The sequence below is a fragment of the Amblyomma maculatum genome, unplaced genomic scaffold (assembly GCF_055883805.1).
Source record: "Amblyomma maculatum isolate TAMU_Amacu unplaced genomic scaffold, ASM5588380v1 scaffold_28, whole genome shotgun sequence".
NCBI lineage: Eukaryota > Metazoa > Arthropoda > Arachnida > Ixodida > Ixodidae > Amblyomma > Amblyomma maculatum.
In genome coordinates, this window is record NW_028146753.1 from 1149865 (window position 1) to 1172430 (window position 22566).

Genomic DNA, 22566 nt, shown 5'->3' on the forward strand with positions numbered 1-22566 from the left:
TAGTTTTTGTCAACATAGGAAGTCATCCAGCTTCACACGCGCATTGCTTCGTCAGGAGGGAATGCTCAGTTTAATTATTACCTCAACTTATATATGATATCACGGTTATTATGTTAATCACCATGAGCCCGACACGAACTTTTGGTACGCAAATGTACACGCTTTAAAATGGGGAAACAGGCCAATTTTACGCGATTGAAGTACTCATAGCATGTGCGAATGTGGCGCATGAGAAGATGAAAATATTGTTAAGTTTTGAACTATCCTTGAACCAAGTAAAATCGAGCGTCAGTCTTCGGCGGCCGCCGCATTCACTGCTGCCTCTTCGATCTTGGGTACATTCCGCGCTTGGCATGCTTCTCGGCAACGGGACAATCTAGCTTCCCGCTGTTCAGGACTCTCCGCTACCTGCCTGGCAATGCTGCGGTCCCTGCCTTTAGCGAGACTGCCTTTACGCCACGCCGCCTCTTTGTTACGCCGCTTGGTGGACTCGTCCGAACATGCACTCATAGCCTCGCTCGCAATCGCACAGATGTAATGGTCCAATTGCCTATGTTAAATATGTTAAATGAAGGAGCGCACAAGTGAAACTTACTGAAGGCAGCGATGTTCACTTTCGAACGCAAGAGTGTTTTGCAGTTGTAAATTGATAAAAGCGACGGCGTTTTCTCTACACCGAAAAACTGAGTTGCAGTTTCACACGAAACGTGATCTGCTTTCGGCGCTATACATGGAGTCACTTTTGGTGTTACAAACAGTGCAGCCCTCAATGGTTGTCGTATTATTGATCGAGAAGTGGAACTCAGTAGACTGCGTATTGCTGCTCTCACAAGCCAAGCATAGATGAATGTTTTTGTTAAACGTTTTAGAAAGACTCTGGTTTAATGTCATGTGCTGATGTTAATATTTCAATAGTTGTGGTCTGTGGTTTCATATATGGGGATTGACACCTACTAAATATGTTGGTGCGGAATGGACATATAAGCCACCCAAATACTTTGGTTGGCATCGGTGTCTATTTGAACTATTGTGAGCAAATTCTTTAGCACTATGCCGTAACATTTGTCTCCATCACCTCTCCTGTTTTGGCAGGATCACAGCCCGCAATCAGTTTCCAGTATTAAAACTATTATATTTTCGAAGTAACTCACTCAGTCAAATAGGTCTAACGTTCCCACAGAGTGCCAATGACTTCTGAGTGGTATTCGTCTCTTGCATCAATGAGAAATGATAAATTTATACGGCCTGCAAGCGCAAGTGACCTTACGCTAGTCCACCTTTATGTTTATCAGATAATGTAGCCTTGCAAGTTTTTCCGTATCATTACCTAGCTGATTTTAGGGGAGTTTTGACAAGCAAATGTAGTTATCGCTTACCACATCTCATTGAATGTTTAAATAAAATAAAGGGGTGTACATATTTTACAATTTCATTACAAATTTTTTGTATTTCTCCGGAATTTCTATTTTCAGTTAAAGAAAGCCTTATTTTGTGAACTGAGCATATGTAGGGCATGTGATCCTGACTGCCTCCGCAAGCTCGTGGTATATCAGCATGAATATACTTCATCTATTCTTGCTCATCTTTACTTTATCTATTTTTCATCAGGCCATTATTAAATATAAGTGAATAAAGGTGACAAAGTGCCTTCATCTTTTAGAAAGCTTACAAAATTCAAATTTTGATCAACAAACCTTTCTCCATACTCCAAATATGTTCCAATCGACTTGAGAACATATTGGGCAGAAAATCAGTTTTTAAGCTTAGCTTGGTAACTCGGCATCAGCAGCCTTCCTCAAGTAAACGCCGAATAAATCGGACTCCATATGCAAAAACTATAATGCTGAAAATATTAGCACGTTATTATCAGAGATCCATTTGTGTTCAAAGCTTTATATATTTGATATGAAACATTTATTTTATAAATTTACTTAGAAAATTCGGCGTACGGCGCGCCTCTAGAATCTTATTTTTGGGACTAAAAGAAAGTTGTGGATGCCTTTATATCTAACGTCCTGTATTTTAAATGTAGGTGTCCCTCACGAAAACATATCCGCTTCTGTAACGGATTGATACCTACACAGCATTCTATATGTGTGCTGATGTTAAAGCTTCTTTATTTTTGTCCAAATCTCCGGATGATTTTACTTTCATGCAAGCGGCGGATTTAGATATTGGATCACCGTGTACTCAGAAACAGTTTAATGAGAAAGGCAAAAAAAGCAAAAGTAGAGTTATTTCAAAGACATCAAAGCATAATTGCCGGTCTACCTGATGACATAGTACTTGACACCTTTACAATTGAAGTTGTACCTTCAATAGAATGTAGGGGGTGCACTTTGGACACGGTGTGTTCTCGCTTTCTTATGCGAATTTAATCACCGGTAAACTTTCACTGGCTTTTGTTGTTCGGCATACAACTGTGTACCTGTCTGATTGTGTAAATGTGCTTATTTATAAAGCATTTTACCAGTAACCTAATAATTACTAGGCAACAATAGGCATAAATATTGTTTAAAAAATATTGTTAGGGTGCTGTTTTTTTTTTTCAGACTATAGGTATTCCAGTCACATGAAATAAAAGACACAATTTTCATGTCTTTATTTTTTTTCATTGCTCTTAGATATGAAACGTTACTGCCATAATAAACTGCCGCTTCATGTAAACATACTCCAGAGATGTAAAAATCGGCTTCTATGCTCTCCCGCTACTAAGTAAACGCACAGCGCCTTAGAAAACTCGAGCTCCATGGTATTGGTATATTTCTAACCAATGTTGTGATTGTAGTGAGGCAGTATTGTGCCACCGCTTTTCGAGTTTGCTATGTAGTATCATGCGGCGTAACATAAATATTTCTGTAAAGTTGCCTGGGGCTCATATCTGTCGACGAAAATGCAAATAATTTCTTCTTTTTCTTGTTATTTTTATGAATTTCTTCAATAGTATTTTAAATTGGTTCAATGAATTTGATGTTTTTCTATATGTTTGTTTTATAAGATTTTCTTCCGTCTTTCTGCTTCTATAGCAAACGAAAAGCCCCACCGAGCCTCGGGACTGCGCCGGCTGGGAGAGGAGATAATTACTGCTTGTCGTGGAAAGGGAACCAGAGATGGATGCGTCATCAAGACTTCTACGCATATTCTTGTGAGGCGACGACAGAGAGCTTACGCATCTGATTATATCGTGAACGGTGGTCTCTCGCCGCATCAGCCGATAAATACCGGCGGATAGCGTACCCGGAGTGTGCAGCAAGGATGTTAGTACCATCGTGCACGGCATCTGTCTTCTGGTGGCAAACAGACAAGCGACCTTACGTTCCCGCCGCCTCACGCGGCAGACGTCGTAATATGGCTTTGTTCGAAGAATGCAGCGCGCGCGGGAGATCAGGCCGCCATTCCCACCACGTGCAAATGTTCGCCGTCGAGGTCGCACCCCATTTCACCAGCGAATGAGTCAAAACCCAGTCGAAAAAAACTACAGAGCTGTGTCAAAAATACGACTAAATATCCTGTAGTTCTGTCGTAACCATCAGATTTCTCTGTAGTTCTGCAGTACTTTTCTGTAGTTCTGTAGTTTTTCTGTAGTATATTTCTGTTGTCTGTTGTTTTGTAGCATTTTTTGTTGTAACTACAAAAATTTCTGATGTTACTACAGAATGTTCTGTTGTCACAACAGGTTTCGTGTCTAAAACCGGTTTCGTGTCTAAAACATTAGAAAATTATCTGTAGTTTTTACCGATTGGGAAGCCATTCTTAAATAGCTTCCTCCCTCCAAGAAAAACCTTGTTCCTGTTAATAGCTGGCCCAGCATGCTCTGTATTAGTTTTAATTGCAATAAATAGATTACAAGAGTTCCGGCTCAGTCAATCCGGTCATTGTATCTATGCAGGTCGCTAGCGAAGACGAACATCCGCTATGTGGCGGCGGGGCAAAGACTGCCCCCTCACATTGCTACAATGGCCACCCAATGTGCAGCAAACTATTGGGACAACGAATGGCAGTCAGTTCGCCGTGTGGAGTGCCTGCCGGACTTGAAAAGGTATGCCATTAGCACAAGAACAGCTCACGATCTGTGATTGAGGAGCATTGAGAATTGCATTGTTTTTGAATTTTATGTCTTCGACTTCAGTGCCTTGGGATACACGTAATATAAGTTTTGTTGTTTAGTTGGCACCATTACCTGAGAAACATTGTGGCTAAGTACGTTTAAGAAATTACACTTAAGAACAATTCTACAACTACAAGTGATAAAAAATGTTTTAAACTGATCCAAATCCTAGCATGTCCTGCTTCTTTGTAATTCATTAACAAAGTGTTTAATCCTCGAGATAGGGTACAAAACCGGACCTGCGTGTTAATATCTTTGTGTTAAGAAACAAGATTAAAAGGTCGTGTTCTGAATGATAAGCAATACTGAGAAAGTATAAACTTGACTTACCATTCACTGCTGAATACCCGAGGACAATGCAGTTGTGAGTCGCATATAGAACAGGGATCTTCTGGTTGGGGCCATTGTAGAGGCGACCTAAAATTCATATCACAGGAAACAATTAAATGCAGTGTTTCATATGCTTATATATAAGAATCGATGTTTTATGACAATGTAGAAATACTATAGCTGAAATTTTGACTTTAATGAGGAGGCTCCGTCTTCTAGGAAACGAGTCTGGGAGAAATGGTCTCGCGCGATGATTCACAAATACACAGTTGATTTAAAAACACCGGTTTATTCCTGTAAACAAAAAACACTTTGGAGCGATAAAGCGTTGGAAGACACTGTAGACCGAAGCATACATGCGAGGCTTGAGGCGGCGCTATGCCATGATTGCTAAATGAAGGGAGATTGTGCTTTTACATGGCGCGGCCCGGCAAAACAAACTAGGACCAGAATAGGGGGTGTAGCACGGCAAACGCGCTCCTGGAGCCACCACAGCCATTGATTCGCTTCCGGTAACAATTCACGCAAACAGCCTAACCTTTCTTCGGAGGCACAGTTGCCGTCTTTATCCTGGTAGGGCTCTATGCCACCCTCCTTCTTCACCCAGGATGCATCGTGCCGCTTGCTGATAGCATGACAGTGCTCTCGCCACGCTGCCTCGGAATCCTTGTTCTTGGCTTTCAGCCGTCCTTATCAAGGCACACTCTCAAGCCGAGCACATGTTATGCCCAGCGATAAAGTATGCACAAACGTGCTTGCGCTACCGCGGCGCGCACAGCGACAGTGTGGAACGAGCGCGCATAGTACAAATGACCAAGAGGGGCGCAGGAGCCCCACAAAATGAACGTAAGCCTATAGTTTCAATTCCAAGTAATAAAAGAAAAGCTGGTAACAGTCCCATTTGTTTTCCAGCAACCCATCCAGGCTAGCAAATTGGAAACTTGTACTACTTCTTATCGGATAAAGAGAGGCATTCAACTATATGATGGTGGTTATTGGGGAAAGTCAAATAATTTGTTTGAGTGGCTCCCCAATATTTTATATTTTTCAAAGAGAACGGCGGAACAGACACCAAAAAAGGAACAGATAAATAAACGGTATTATGTTCGGGTTCCTCTGCTGCTAGGTCCTCTTTAGTCTTGATTTCAGTGATTTTCATGAAGACAATAATATTTTAGAGTGATTCATATTAGAACATTGGCTCTATTTAATTTCGCATCACCATCTGAAGCTATTTTTGGAATTTCCGCGAACCATTGTAAACTGCTGGTGTGTCGCTAGCGGCGCAAAAAATGCGGCGTTATCTCTCTGACTCCACTGTTCAGAACAATTTTTGTTAGTTTTGATGTTCAGAACAAGTTTTTTGTTCGCACTGTGTCTCCGAGTTGGGGCCTTTTCAGTTTCTTTGTAGCGCAATATGCGTAAAGATTTCTCAATAACTTTTGCATCCAATCACGTTTGCTTCTGCAGGGTTCTCAGCGGCTGTAGTTTTATTAGGCCTGTTATATACCTAGTTTTTTTTAATGTATTTAGCTATGGTAACTGAAACAGTGACATACATAATACTTCATGAAGTCGCCGATGTTCACTGCACAGGAGGACAGCGGTTTGCAGTTGAAACTTGATGACAACGGCAATTTTACTGCAGAGCTGGAGACGAAACAACATGCGGCGCACAGGTACGTGGTAACAACTGTGGCGGAATGATGTGAAATTCGGAAATTAACAGAGTACAGCTAACGCTTAAAAATTAGCACTGCTTCTGCTTGACAAAACCTTGCTATGCAGAGTAGGAGCTCTGTTCAGCAGTCTTATACGTGTTTGTTTTACTTGCTTTAAACTCTATTGCAAATCTATGGTTCCGCGAGGTGAGCGAGCACCACCTGCTCTGCTCACCGCAGCCACAGCGTGAGACGCGGTGCGGCGAGTTACGTGGTAAGACCCGACACCATGGACACACCTCCACTTCGCTGCTCGAAGGCCAAATGTGCGACCCCAGATGACCTACATGTTTGGTTTAAAAGCGTATAGGTATTGAAGCGTAGAGGCTATGCCTTTAATAAATACCTAAGAATGCAGCAATTGTTTTAGAATTCGCCTGACACACTTCTGCGCGAAACAATGCCTGCCAAGATGTGTGTATATACCTCACGACATTGATTCATTGAAACCAAAGCAACCTCTTTTTAACAATAAAGTGCCCTTCATACCCTGAAGGACGTTTTGGCTCTCCAGTCTGTGGTCTAACCATGCGCTGCGAAAAAGAGAGAGAGGGAGAGAAAATAGAATAGAAAGGCAGTGCGTGTAACCGGACAATGCTCAGTGGTATACTGTAAACATGGGGGAACCAAAAAGGAAAATGAAAGAAAGAGCGCCAATGAAAGGAGTCCGGCACATATCAGAGATCTAAAGTGAAAGGAGCGCTTTCACTGATTTCCTTTGCGATGAAAGAGACCTCCAAGGGCCCACAATCTTAGGTGCGCAAAAATAAAACATAAGCTACTGGAATGCACTGCAAAGTGAAATCGCACCTCACTCGAATCCAAGTGCAAGGCTCCTGCCCTCCGTTGTAGCTGCGCCTTTGACCAGCCCCCACAACAAAAAGGACTAAAATATTTCTGAAAATGCCGCTTCAAGCGATAGGAGATGGTTGCAGTCCCCTCAGTAATTTCTCAATCTTTTAGCTTCGCAGGTTGCCGTAAAAGAAAGTGCAATAATGCGAAAACAAGTTTTGGATCAGGCTTCGCCTTTGAAAGCAGAATTTTGCCTACTACTATTATCTTCCATTGAAGAACTTTGAGCTTGATGTTTACGTGTCAACTTGGGTACTGAGAAGGTCGTTGCTATTTCTCTGTATATATGTTTCTATTACATAACCAAAGCGTAGGGAAAGTTTCAATGCCGTGTGAGTGGGTGATGAAATGCTTTTAAAATTTAACAAAATGCGTCTAGTGCTTTCTGTCCCCCTGAGACGTCCAATTCCCAGATCTCCAGCGCCTTCGGCGAGCCAGAGCAGCAAGGGTAACGGTTTTCTGGAAAGGGCGCTCATTCCTACACTGGGATTTGCACCAATGGAACACATCTTCTTCTTTCGGAGAGTCCGCTGTGAATCTTCAATAGTCTCTAAGGTAAAAGAGGCGATGGCGATTGAAGAATAAATAAACTCACTAAATTTTGGAATAGAACGTATTCGTTTAGCCATTTTCGCCTTCGCAATATCACACAGGAAATTAGCGTGTCTGGAGAGAGCATCTGGTACAGCACATACCGCAGACACGAAGGACCATGTTTGTCTAATGTGTTCAGAATTATGTAGCTAAAGTAATCAGACCGGCAGATTCCAGACTACGTCAGCTCAGTGGAACATTCCACGATAACATGACTGGTATGGGGACTTTTTTGATAGCGTGCGCTCTTTACCCGATAAGGAAATTTACGAGATGCTATAACAGCTGGAGAGTGACAACGAACGTCTGCGGCACAACAGTTTCTAATTTAATATTTTTTAATTGGTTCACAGGAAGGAAAAGGCGCAGTATCTGTCCCACTTGCTCTGTGGACACCTGAACCGCGCCGTAAGGGAGGGAAGAAGGTGGGAGTGAAAGTGGAAAGAGAGAAAAGGGAGTTTTCACAAACCGATATTTCCAAGCGCCACTACCGAAAAGAGGAAACGGGAACCATTGTTCATATTACACCACCAAAGTCACTAGTCAAAACTAGTTAAGCAAAAGGGCTATGAGTCGAAATCACGAGAGGCTATGACAGACCCGTCACAAAGTAAACGGTTTGAAACAAACATGAGTGATGCGTGAAACTAAGATGCAAATTTATTTGTCAGGCTGCCCACAGCTTCCGATTTAACGCTATATACATTGATCAGAACTTTTGATTCATGTGGTTTGATTTACGGGGCAAAACCGGCCCCTGGAGAAAAGTATCGAGAAACTTTGAGGCACTTTTACCCGTCGACTGCGAGTTTTTCATGGGTCCTCATGACAGTGAGTGTTTGCTTGACTAAGAGGCAGAACTCAAGTGCTTGAAAGCCAGTGTAAGCTCAAGCCCTTCGTTAAATAATATTTGCGCCAGACTGCAAGCACTGATTCCGTTTTCGCCGGGAATAGATGGGCTGCACAAAACACATAGCCATCTTTATTTTTGTGCCAATAGCAGGAGCCTACTAATTAGTGGACTACTAAAGAATTACACAAGGAAAACAATGTTTCCGAAAAAAAAAATGAACAACCGCGTTCATAATTTCATGCTTGGTTTTACAGTCATTTTCTCCTCTTGTTACGATTCTTATTAGTTGAAGCTAGCATTGGACGGTTCACGATATAGGGGCAAGAACTCAGTACATGGATACAGCCCTAAAGAAGAGTTGCGCGCGCACACTGTCTAGGCGCGTAGCTTATATTGGGAACTTTCAAGCAACTTCAGATAGCTCGGAGCAGATTGAGACTTAAAATAAATCATGGTAAGGATCTCCATAACAAAGGAAAAATGACCCCGCTTTACGGCAAGCCGTGATGTGCGAAAGTTGTACTTAGACCTATACAGCGTGCCAACTTTTGAAACTACGAACGTAGATGACTCGAAAACGTTCAATTCATGACAGCTCAAAACGAAAAGAAGCAGAAATTGGAGACAGAAAATACTAAAAAAGGAAAACAAACTCCGTTGTTTTAAGTATTTGTTAAGCATACAGAGAAGGCATACATAAAGGAATCGGCGATGAAACATGTAAACTAGTTCCCGAGTTTGCTGTAGGGAAAAAGCAATGGCAAAAACAAAAAACACGTGAACACAATTCTATACCCGTACGTAACTGAACATGGAAGAGCAAAATAATTCATTCGATAGAAAACAGCACAATGTCATTATCACACATTGTACCGCTGACTACGAAGAGCTCTTCTCATTAGAACCGCCTGTGCACGAACTCGCGCCTGTAGTTCCACTTCCACAGTCGCTTTCAATTAATAGCAATTTTTTGTTAGGTTCGCCGATTTGGCCCCACCTGGTGCCTTTTTCCTCGCACCCGCGAGCCCATCTCAGGAACTTGAGCTGTCAAACCAATCTGGACGTACGATCCATCGCGATCTCACAATAACGTCGCTGAGTGCGTAGTTGCGGTTGAGGATCGACTCAACGCTTGTGAACGCGCAGTCATAGCTAGCCATCTGACATGCAGTGTTCTTACCGTTATTGCGATCCGCCTTCCCATTGGCATATCCCTAATCTCACTCAATCGTTTTGCCTAGTCATCGAGATCTACCGGAATCTTCTATTCATACGCAGACAAAGGAAATGCCATACCAGTGCAAATTTCCGGTTGTTATGCGATCTCGCATATGTATAATCATCATCATCATCATTACCAGCCTGACTATACCCACTGCAGGGCGAAGGCCTCTCTCATATGTCTCCACTTAACCCAGTTCTGTGCGAGCTGTTAGAACGGATGCTTGGGCGAGTTGGTATGCCATTTTCTGAAGAACAGCGCGACTTGGACAAGGACGGAAGGAAGACAACACGGACAGGCGCTGACTTGCAACTGAAGTTTATTGGAGCCTTATATATATTACCACGTTCCGAGGAATAAACTTCAGTTGCAAGTCGGCGCCTGTCAGTGTTGTCTTCCTTCCGCCTTGTCCAAGTCGCGCTGTTCTTCAGAAAATGTGCTAGCTGCATCCACTTGACCCCTGCGAACTTCTTAACCTCATCCGCCCACCTAATTTTCTCCCGCCCCCTGCTACGCTTTCCTTCCCTTGGAATCTAGTTTGTTACCCTAAGCGACCATCGGTTATCCTCTCTTCGCAATACATGTCCGGCCCATGCCCATTTCTTCTAAATTTCCAATAGAATGTCGGCAACTTGAGTTATTTCTCTTACCCACTCTCCACGCTTCCTATCTCTTAATGTTACCCCTACCATTTTTCGTTCCATAGCCCTCTGGGTTGTCCTCAACTTAAGTAGAACTCTCTTGGTTAGCCTCCACGTTTCAGCCCCATAGGTGAGTACAGGTAAGATGCAATTGTGGCATACTTTCCTCTTGAGCGATACCGGTAAGCTGCTATTCATAATCCGGAAGCCAAATGCGCTCCATCCCAATCTTATTCTTCTTGTTATTTCCTTTTCGTGGTCCGGATCTGCGGTTACTATCTGTCCTAAGTAGACATATTCGCTTACTACTTCCAGTATTCGCTACCTAATGTAAACTGCTGCTCCTTCCCGAGGCTGTTAAACACAACCTTAGTCTTCTGCATATTGACTTTCAAACCTACCTTTCTACTTTTCTTGTCTAGGTCATCAATCATTATTTGCAGTTCATCCCCCCAGTTGCTTAGAAGGCAATGTCATCAGCAAATCGCAGAATACTGAGGTATTCTCCATCTAGGCTTATCCCAAACTGCTCCCATTCCAAGTCTCTGAATACTTCCTCTAAGCAAGCTGTGAATAGTTCTGGGAAGATTGTGTATAATGGAGCGGCTTTATTCCTGATCTCACTGCTGGCTTCCTTGCCTAGAATACTGGTTTTACATCCCTCATCAGAGGCCTCACTTGCATAATATATTGTCGAAACGTTTATCATAAACCAGCAGGAAGTCTACAACTCACTAGCAGCAATGCCAGCTATACTAGAGGTACTAACGCCAACCACACTACAAGTGGCTTCACAGAGCTATTTGGCATGATTTGTCGGCGGGCCTCTGTCTCTTAAATATGACTTGTGACCATCTAGACACAAAATAAGCCTTCTTACAAACCATTTGTCACAAAATCGGCACACATTTTTATTAAGCCGGCGCTGCGCGAGGCCCGCGCTGCGTCGTATGGAAGGTTCGAGAAAAACCCCCTTAATGTTACCCCAACCATTTTTCGCTCCATAGCCCTCTGCGTTGTCCTCAACTTCAGTAGAACCCTGCTGGGTAGCCTCCACGTTCAGCCCCATAGGTGAGTACAGATAAGATGCAGCTGTCGTATACTTTCCTCTTGAGCGATACCGGTTGCAGCTAATCATAATCTTCGAGTGCTAGCCAAACGCGCTCCATCACAATCTTATTTTTCTTGTTATTTCCTTTTCATGGTCCTGATCTGCTGTTACTACCTATCCGAAGTAGACATATCCGCCTACTACTTCCAGCAATTCGCTACCTAACGTAAACTGTTGTTCCTTCCTGAGGCTGTTCAACAATACTTTAGGCTTCTGCATATTGATTTTCAAGCCACCCTTTCTACCTTTCCGGTCTAGGTCATCAATCATTACTTACAGTTGTTCCCCCGAGTTACTTAACAAGGCAATTTCATCAGCAAATCGCAGAGAACTGAGGTATTCTCCATCTACATTTATCCCTAACTGCTCCCATTCCAAGTCTCTGAACACTTTCTATAATCAAGCTGTGAATAGTACTGGGGAGATCGTGTCTCCTTGCCTTTCTTTATGGGAATTTTGTTACTTTCTTTTTGCAGAACTATTGTTGCAGTGCAGCCACTATATATATCTTCCAGCCCTTTCACGCACGGTTCGTCTACCGCCTGATTTCGCAATGCCTGCATGGCCGCTAAGGATTCTACTGTGTCAAATGCTTTTTCGTAATCAATGACTGCTATGTATAAGGGCTGGTTATATTCCGAGCATTTTTTTATCACCTGGTTGGTGGTATGGATACGATCGAGAGTAGAGTACCGTTTCCGAAAACCTGCTTGATCATTTGCTTGATTGCAGTCTAAGGTTGTCCTGATTCTATTAGCGATTACATTAGTAAATACCTTATACGTAACAGAGCTGATCGGTCTGTAAATTGTAAGGTCCTTAGCGTCCCCTTTCTTATGAATGAGGATAATGCTTGCTTTCTTCCTTGGTTCCGGTACCGTCGATGACACCAGGCACTGCGTATACAGGGTGGCCAGTTTTTCTAGCACAATATCCTCCCCTTCCTTCAACAAATCTGCGGTTATCTTATCCTCTCCAACTGACCTCCCCCTCTTCACAGTTTCTAATGCTTTCTTGACCTCGTCCTTCATCACTAGTGGAACGTCTGAGTGTTTTTCCTTACCACCAATCTCAATGCGGTCCTGACTGCCTTGGCTATTGTAGAGATCTGTATAGAAATCCTCGGCTACTTTGACTATCTTGTCCATATTCGTGATGACGTTGCCCGCCTTGGCTCTTAGAGCATACATCTGGTTTTTGCCTATGCCAAATTTCTTCTTTAAGGCTTTAAGGCTTCCCCCGTTCTTTACAGCGTGCTCAATTTTCTCCATGTTATACTTCCTTATATCAGCCACCTTGAGCTTATTGATTAGCTTTGATATATGGGCCAATTCTATCTGGTCTGTTGGATTGGAAGCTTTCATGCTCTGGCGTTTCTTAATCAAATCGTTCGTCTCCTTAGACAGCTTACCGGTATCGTCTCTAACTATCCTACCGTCTAGTTCTACAGCGCACTCAGTGATAATACCTCTGAAGTTATTGTTCATCGCTTCTAATTCATTGGTCTATCTCTAAGCACGTCGATACCATCAAGCGGCATCTTCACGTGATTGCTCATCAATGACGCTTGTACATCTAATTTCATTTTCTGAATGGTTTATGGAATGTTTGATTACAGTGTGAAATGCTTTTCAAATACACAATCATAAACAACTGCAATTAAGAGTTTTGTACGAATTCAGCCAATAATCATATTGTTTGCTCAAGTCTACTATCGCATGATATTCAGCAGGCCTCCATGGTCACTAAGGGAAAGCATGTATGAACGTTCCTAAAGATAAACACATCAGAATGAAGACAAGTAACAACTCATGTACGTACCAGCCCAATCAAAGCTTCGGGGCGCAAGTTCTGGTTTGGTAGGATTTTTTGTCTTACCCTTGCCCTTTTTTTTCTTATCCGAAGGGAATGTGTCTGTAATGATACAGAAAACAGCGTAATTTGTTATGCGAAAAATATATTGACACTTGAGAAAAGAATAAGAAAAGGTACAGGTGGGAATTGGTTGCGGCCAGAGTATTTTCGCCTAATCAAACCATTGTTGGCGTCGGAAATCATGAAGGCATCTTGTGCAGCTGAAGATGTATGATACTCTTTTTCGAAACTAGTGGACAAAAATGTTGCGCGAGTACTTTGGACACTCTCAGCATAAACTAGAATGGAAAGATATTGTTAAGGTTTATTTACAAAGTGGTCCTGCCACTTAGCCTGATCTGCTAACCAAGATATAGTGAGCTTCCTCTTCTTTCACTTCTATTCCAGAGAGCCTCTTTTTGCACTTCCTTGTTCTCTTCTGTTCGCATACTTGACATTTCTTTCTTCGCAGACGAAGACCCTGGGCTGTCAGTCAGAGTCCCGAGCGAGAGTGGCAGCGCTTCAATCTTGCGACAATAACTACCTGTGTTTTCCGAGAGGGGCGACCTTGTGAACATTGGCGAGACACGACGTAGTTCAACTCATTAATGCGTGTGAGCACAATAAATGGGCCTGTGTAGTGCGACAGGAGCTTCTGGGACAAACCACGCTTGCGGAGAGGTGTCCAGAGCCACACTAAGTCGCCGGGAAGGTAGGAGACATCCTGATGCCGACGATCGTAGCGCTGCGTAGAGCGGTCCTGAGCGGCCAGAGTGCGTAATCGGGCGACCCGACGAGCCTCTTCAGCGCGGCAGAGGGTGCTCGAAACAGACGATTCGGTGTCGAGAGAGAACGGCAAAATGGTGTCAAGAGTATGTCGAGGCGGACGGGCGTAGAGGAGGAAAAATGGACTATAAGAAGTTGTCTCATGCTTTGAGGTGTTATAGGCGTAAGTAATGAAAGGAAGCACGTCATCCCAGTTCTTGTGCCGCGACTCAACATACATCGGAAGCATGTTCGTCAGTGTCCGGTTTGTACGTTCGATGAGGCCATTTGTCTGGAGATGGTACGGCGTAAAGTGACGCAACTGGCAAGTACAATAGCGCAGAAGCTGCTCCACAACATCTGTCGTAAACTGGCGGCCTCGGTCACTGATAATTACACGAGGAAGCCCATGACGGAGGACGACAGTGTAAAAGGAAAGAACGAGACGTCAGCGGCGGTGGCGGAAGGGATGGCGGCAGTTTCACAGTAACGCGCGAGATGATCAATGCACACGATGACCCAGCGATTGCCTTTGGACGAGCGGGGAAAGGGGGCCCTAAAATCAACACCCACTTACTCATATGGTGTGGTTGGTGGTGTCATCGGATGTAAGTGACCAGGCGGAGGAGTCGTGGGGAGCTTGAACCGCTGGCACTGCACGCAGGCGTTCACGTAACGCTGAGTCGTTCGACGCATGTTTGGCCAGTAGAAACATTTAATGCGCGTAAGAGTCCTGGCAAACCCCAAGTGCCCAGCTGTAACGTCATCGTGCATAGAGCGTAGAACAGAGGAGTAGAGGCTAGCCGGAACGACTAGCAGAAAGCGTGCATCGCCAGACGAGTAATTTTTTCGATACAGCAAACCATCGCGAATGCAGAAAGGGTTCGAAGATGCCGGATCACGAGCTTTTTCAAAAAGTGATACCAAGTCTGGATCTTTTCGTTGTTCTCTCTGGAAAGTGGCAAGATCTGGAAATTGTACGGAAACGGCTACAAGATAGTCGTCAAAGGTGTCATCGCAGAGGGTAGTTGCGAGAGGCAGCCGCGAGAGGCAGTCAGCGTCAGCGTGTTGGCGGCCACTTTTGTACGACACTGTAATGTTGAACTCCTGAAGGCGTAATGCCCAGCGGGCCAACAGACTGCAGGGGTCGCGTAGATCCACCAGCCAGCAAAGCGAATGATGATCGGTGATGACTGTAAAGGAACGTCCATAAAGGTGCGAGCGAAACCGCTGTACGCCAAAAACGACGGCAAGGCACACTCGCTCCGTCACGGTATAGTTGCGTTCAGACTTGCTAAGGGTGCGACTTGCGTAAGCGACAAGGTGTTGGTTTCCGTCATGCCGTTGTATGAGCAGAGCACCCACGTCGATGCCACTTGCGTCAGTGTGGAGTTCAGTGGGAGCTGTCGGGCTGAAATGACGCGGTATGGGCCGCGAGGTAAGAAGAAACTTTAGCTGGCGAAACGCAGAATCACATTCAAGAGTCCATTTGAAAGGAATATCTTTCTGCAAGAGGCATGTGAGGGGGTAGGCTACGTCAGCAAACTTAGGCATGAAGCGTCGAAAATAAGAGCAAAGTCCCAGGAAGCTCCTGAGTTCTTTCACAGACTTGGGCTCTTTGACGCAGCTGACAGCTTCAATCTTCTGTGGGTCAGGCCTAACACCGTCTTTGTCAACCAAATGCCCAAGCACAACGATATGGCGTTCACCGAAGCGGCACTTAGAGTTCAGCACGAGACCCGCTTTCTCCATGCAGATAAGGACCACAGCTAAACGGCTGTTGTGCTCGGCGAAGGTCCTCCCGAAAATAACTACGTCATCTAGGTACCACATGCAAATTTGCCACTTCAATCCACGCCAAAGAGCGTTCATAAATCTTTCAAAGGTAGCCGGAGCGTTGCATAGGCCGAAAGGCATCACGGTAAATTCATATAACCCATCGGGAGTAACGAATGCCGTCTTCTCCTTGTCTTTCGGATGCATCGGTATCTGCCAGTATCCGGACCGTAAATCAACACATGAAAAGTAGGAAGCCGAATAGAGGCAGTCAATGGCATCATCAACACGCGGGAGCGGGTAAACATCCTTCTTGGTGACAGTATTGAGGCGGCGATAGTCGACACAAAATCGCCAGGTGCCATCTTTCTTTTTCACGAGAATCACAGGGGCGGCCCATGGGTTTAATAATTCCTGAATGATTCCTCTTTGCATCATATCACGGACCTGTTCGTCAATTATCTTACGTACTGAAGGTGAAACACGGTATGGTGTCTGTCTAATCGGGTGTGCAGATCCAGTGTCGATCATGTGATGGGTGCGGGAAGACGGAATCGGTGGTGGCTGATCTCGAGCAAAGTCGAACACGTCCGCATGTTTCATAAGAACCTCCATCAATATTCGGCGGTCGTTGGTGGGTAGCGATTCATTTATCTTAGACTGAAACTGGGAATCAGCATGAACGGGACGTCTAGTTGAACGAGCAACGCCGTCACTGAACGCGGCGATGTGCATAGAAAGGCGTTCTTCAAAGTTGGCGAGTTTCAAACCACGCGGCAATACGGCAGGTTATTTGGTATGGTTGGCAGTCGAAAGCGTGGCACTGCCCTCGTTCACTCGAACAACGCTGCGGGGCACCAACACACTCTTTTTGGCACCGGAAAGGGAAGCGGGTTCCACCAGAACGTCGAAGGCATTAGAAACTGCACCCGAAGACACAACTGGGACGAAGATGGCGGACATCGCCGGAACGACGGTATCCTCGAAGACAGAAAACACTTGGACCACCCACGGCGATTCTTCTATGAGGGCCGCTCAAAGGCTGGGGCTTATTGATATCTCGCCACTGTTGAAGTCGAGAGTTGCGCCACACTGCTGTAAAAAGTCAACTCTTAGAATAACGTCGTGCGTAGAGCGAGGGAGCACCGTAAATTCAGTTCTAAACTCGTGTCCAGCCATCGCTACATTTACATAACAAATACGAAGCGGAAGCAATGATTCTCCCCCTACACGTCTAAATATGACAGTTCTATCCCAGCCAAACATAATTTTTTGGCAGAGACGGTTCTTAATATCTAAGCTCATTACGGAAACTAGCACCCGTATCCACTGAGGCCATAACACAAACACCATCCACTATCACTTCCAAGCGCTTCTTCAGCATAACGACCGGTAGAGGAATTGGCAATATCGATGACCTGGCGACCGCACCTCCATCGGCCGCACACTCTAGTTTCCCGGCGGCGGAGAAGAACGCCGGGAAGAAGGCGACGGGAGCGGCGGGCAGGAGGAGTCAGGCTGCGATCAGAAACTGGTGAGTCGTTGCGTGGTGGTACGTAGCGGTAGGAGCCCGAAGGAGGGGGATAGGTCGGGTCGCGGACTTCTGGACTCACGGTAGAACGGCGATTCCACGGGTTCCGGCGGCGACAGAATCTGGATATGTGGGCAAGCATACCACAGCGGTAACAGACGGGTGGTTCACGAGCACTGTCCAAATAATAGTCCTCGGTAACAGGATCGAAGCGATCAGCAAAGTCCAGCCGCTAGGGTTGTTGCGGAGGAGGTGGCGCCCTGTAGTGGGTACGAGCTGGGGGAGCAGGGCCATATGAGTCGTTTCAGTGGTCACGGACGGGAGGAGGAGCGGTAGAACGCCAAGAAGAGCGCTGGATGGGAGCTGCCTGCAGGGAGCAGCTATCACAGGGGATAGCACTGCGGTTCACATCTTGATTGCGGGAGAGCTCATCACGGACAATTTGGCGAATGATGTCGGCCAAATGCATAGGCTCATGTGAATTCTCGTGAGAATCTACGCTTGCAACAGTGGTCACGTTAGGCAGACGGCCGAATTTCGGGGTTATGCGACGTAGCTTTAAAGTTTCGAACGTACGACAGTGCTTGATCACGGCCGTGGGAGAATATAAGTTTCTTTTGTAATTAAAAAGTTATATACGTCGCCGCGATGCCCTTTAAGAGGTGGCCAACTCTTTCTTCATCAGACATGCTCGGATTCACCGCTTTGCAGAGTTTTAGGACCTCTTCTATGTACATTGTGCATGTTTCACCAGGCCCTTGGGCTCGCTAGAATAAAGTCTGCTCAGCGCATTTCCTTTTCGCCGTGGTATATCCCCGAAAAAAATTCGAATCTCCTCTTCAAACCGATTCCCAGCTCGTTAAGGATGCTGCATGGTTCTCAAACCATGTCAGGGCTGTTGAGTCCAAAAAAAAAGCAACATTTGCTAGCATTACAGTGGTATCCCAGCGATTGTACTTGCTCACCCGTTGGTAATTGGTGAGCCAGTCGTCCACATCTTCGCCAGCCTTGCCAGAAAAGGTCCGCGGCTCACGGTAATGTTACCATGCGGGTGCCGCTGGACCTGGCTGCCGTGCATCGCCGTCTTGGATCATTGTGGGTGTCAAAGGGGGGAGCCCAGCGAGTCGTCGGCTCGAACGAGGTAGAAAGGAATCCGTGGTGATCTTTGCAGCACCTTCCACCACACTGTTAAGGTTTATTTACAAAGTGGTTCTGCCCCTTAGCCTGATGTTGTTGTTGTCGTCCAAATAACTTATGCCACATACCCACAGAGGGGGATCGGCCAAGAATTGGGTAGCAAAGAATTTTTTATTATCATTATTATTTTTATCATTTTTTATTTTTTAAGTTTTATGCTAGCCTGATGTGCTACCCAAGACACAGTGAGCTCCCTCTTCTTTCACTTCTATTCTGGAGAGCCTCGTTTTGCACTTCCTTGTTCTCTTCTGTTCGCATGCCTGACAATATCTTTTTCTGCAACAAACAGTTGTTACAGCTCTGCGTATCGGTGCGCTATAGTTATGCTCATAATTAGAGGTAATGCCATATTACCCCGAAAGCTTATCCACAATCCAACCGCGCCGTGTTTTCATAATATTTTTTCGGGGCGGCAAGCTGATGAAGAAAGGAAACAAGACATGACTGGTGGTTGTTGTTGTTGTTATGAACTTTATTTTTCCACCGATGTAGGAGGCCCCCTACTCCCCTCCCCCGGCACGCAGGCCTATGGGACGGAGGCCGGGGCCTCCGCGACTAAAGACAGGCGAAGTGATGATGGTAGATGACGTTTAATGAAAAATGGCGGACCTAGCGCGAGCACGCCTGCCCGCGCCAGTGCTTGCTTCTTCTTCGACGTCCGTAACGCTACTCCGGGGCACCGAGCGATCGTCCTGATCGACTGGGCGAAGAAGTCAAAGTTTATAATATGCATGACATGACGATGATCTTGTGTGGATCGGTGAAGACAGAAGAAAAAGAAGGTAACGGCTTGCCGCTATGATGACAGATTAATCCTGGCCCAGGAAGCTTTCGCTGCAGTGGTAGCAAGGATTTACGGATGGGTCCCAGGCACGCATCAAACGACACAGGCGGGGGCGTTTTCATGTGTAGTGTTATATAGGGTCAGTGGATTCGTATGATCGGCGTATCGGGTCATTAGAATCCTTTGGTCAGGTCTTCCATGTGTTGTGTCTTGTGATGTGTCCTTGCTTGCTCGTGGCGTCTCGGATCGCTGAGGGTCGGAACGTCGGGCTACTTGTCTTTCTTCGTGTATTGTGGTCATGGCGGGGGACTGGGCGGGGGTGGATAGCGGCGATGTCGCGTCTGGATCATCCTGGCCCAAGCTCCAGGCCAGGATGATGAGTGATGATGACAATACCCCGAACTTCCACCAAAATGTTACGGGGCGACAAGCCGATGAAGAAAGGAAACTGGACATGACTGATGGTGATGATAGATGACGTTTAATGAAAGATGGCGGACCTAGCGCGAGCGCGTCTGCCGCGCCAGTGCTGGCTTCTTCTTCCACGCCCATAACAATATATTTCAGATCACCAGATCATTCTACCTGCATGATTTTATTTTAACACATTTTAAATTGATATTCACGATACCAGAAGGCAATCAATGAATATAAAAGTACCGAAAAGCACACCACGAAAGAAATAGTGACAGGTACACAAGTTCTTTAAACACAGGCCGCTGTGATGATCTCGTTCAGCCAGAAGGCGCCACAAACACGCACATTTTGAGTCGTTGTATTCATAAACACTCTCTTTAGTACCTACAATCGGTGCAAGGGTGTTTTGGCAGCACTGATAGCACTTTGCAATGGCATTAATGGTCCTACTGCTCTAGGCGCATGATGTAAAGTGTAGACATATGCGAGACTGGAAGCATATTCTGGAAAGATAGGAATAATCTCGTACTTCACACTTGTGATCAGAGTTGTACTCTATACCGTTATTAATAGCACAACGGAAACTATTCCCAAGCCCAATATGGCTAAATAGCGTCGAGAGCCCACAAGACACAGGTACGAAGGTGGCGTCGAGGTGGCGGCCGTTATAGTGAAAAGCTGAAAGAATTGAGAGGCTTAAATGCGTGAGAATGTGGTTGGGCTGGAGTGGCCCGCAGGTCAATGCATTCCTGGCAATATTGTAAGCAATACTAAGGAAGCAATTGATGCTCGCGACAATGAAAGAAGTAAAATGTGGAGTAGCCACCAGCGGCGTGGCTCGATGGGCAGTATACAACTGTAACCTATGCAAGGACTATTCCTTTACAACGGCGGCGAGACAAAACTTACACATTGAGCATATCTCTGAGTGTGCGGTTGAGGCGCTCGAGGCGGCTTTCCATTTGCATATGGTATGATGTGTCCAAAGAGTTTTTAGTTGCACGGGAGCCAAAGCCATCCAAACCAATTGAAGGAAAGGGAACTCACATACAGAGATCAGTTTGTTTTGAAGCGCAATTATGGAGAACAGAGTCACGAAAAAGCATAAACGTTTACCTCCTGCTAAACCGAATGTGAGTATTTTCTCTGAGATATGACACGAGACTAATTTCAGTGTGCAAGTACAAGTACAAGAAAAATGTATTGACTTGTTTTATGTTGTAACGATTATGAAGCGAACCGTGAGGTATGGAAAATATCCCAGCCGGTAAAATTTAGCCGCCCCTCTTTGTTGTTTGTGGCCGCCCCCCAAATATGGCTCTGCCACTCGGGCCAGTCCTATTCGAGTTGGCACCACCCTAAGAAACTCGTTTGTATGCAGGCTTCCTAGTTCGAATGCGTGGGCTGATGATATGATATGAACATACATGCTGAAGATTCACAGATGGTCGTTAATTATCCTGAGCCCTCGTCTACGGCAGCTCTCCTTCTTCGTTCACTGCCTCCTTCCTCCCTTACGAAGCGGTTCAAGGTTGCACCAGGTGCGTTACGCACTTCCCTTATATTATCCGAAAAACGGCTTTTTTTTGAGGCACCGTAACTACCCCCTCAACTACGCTCCATTGCATTACGAACGCGGAGTGCATAACTGCCCTGGTACATGCTCCTGCTCGCAGCAGCTAGTGCACTATGCATCGTACGTGACTAGCAAAATCTGGATCTCTAAGATGTCGAATTCGATAGCATCACGAATTGGAGTACTATAGGAGAGCTACCACTGTAAACTTCAGAAATGTTGGAAACCTTGGATGTGGGCGCACGACCTATAATCGCGCAGAGTGTAGGATAACACTGACTGCATTCTATCATATCAAGATGCGGACTCAGGAAGATGTCCGAAAGGATCAAATTCAACACGATAAGACTGATCTAATACTGTGCGGATTGGTTAAAAGAGCTTATGTAATGGAGGAGTAGGCCACTTTCGCCGCTGACAGACACTGCAGGCCCAATATAATATTGGCTTAAGTAGCAGTGGAAGACTGGCTATGAGTGGTCAACGGACGCGACTGCACGCAGGCCAAGTGACAATATAATGCGATAAAGGAATATAATTTAATTTCTGGAAGACAATGCACGAATAGTTTGAACTACAATTAGGAGAATAAATACGGCGGGAGGAAATTTTAGACAGTATACAGCCCCATCAACGAGCTAAAGCGGGTCCGTGTGGGCCGCTTTCCTGAGGTTAGGCGATGAGTGATGGTGGAGAGGTCGCCGTCCCGACGCTGTTCTTCGCAAGCAGTGGTAAAAGGAGAGGTCAGTAGCGCATTGGCGCTTAGAAATATAAAAGGTGGAAAAAATGCTAATCAAGTAGACAATCGGCATTATTCTGTGACTACCTATACTTGTAGACCTGCTTTGTCGCTTTCTTGGCGGCGACATGCGTAACGACCAATACAAAAACTGGGTTATTTCAGAAAAGTGAATAAAGACATTGCATGACGGTTAGTGAAAACATCAGTGGCTTGACACGCCGCTATTGCCAAAACATGAAAAATAAAAGACACCACACTAGGGCTAAGCGCACTCATTCTTTGAAGTTGCAATACTCAGAAAGGGAACGGGCGTTTGGCTTGCGAGTGGTTCGGGGTCGGCACTGGGGAAGATCAGCAACTATGCCATCGTCACTGACGTCAGGATGTGGATTAGTAGTGACTGTTACGTCTACATGGGCCAAGGCTTTTGCATGGGTGCGTTTTTTACAAGGTGAGCAAATCTTTTAATGTGGATCCTAGGAAAAAAAATAC

At 45.3% G+C, this 22566-nt stretch overlaps 1 protein-coding gene across 1 annotated transcript in view; it reads right to left on the minus strand.

Moving 5' to 3' along the window:
• LOC146170903 (uncharacterized) overlaps positions 1-22566 on the minus strand; it is a 186742-nt gene that overhangs the window by 21713 nt on the left and 142463 nt on the right. Inside the window, exons 6-7 of the mRNA XM_084586715.1 lie at positions 13254-13346; positions 4439-4525 (exon numbers count right to left, since the gene is read on the minus strand). Of these exons, the coding sequence (XP_084442841.1) occupies positions 4439-4525; positions 13254-13346 (180 nt within the window). The remainder of the gene's footprint in view (positions 1-4438; positions 4526-13253; positions 13347-22566) is intronic.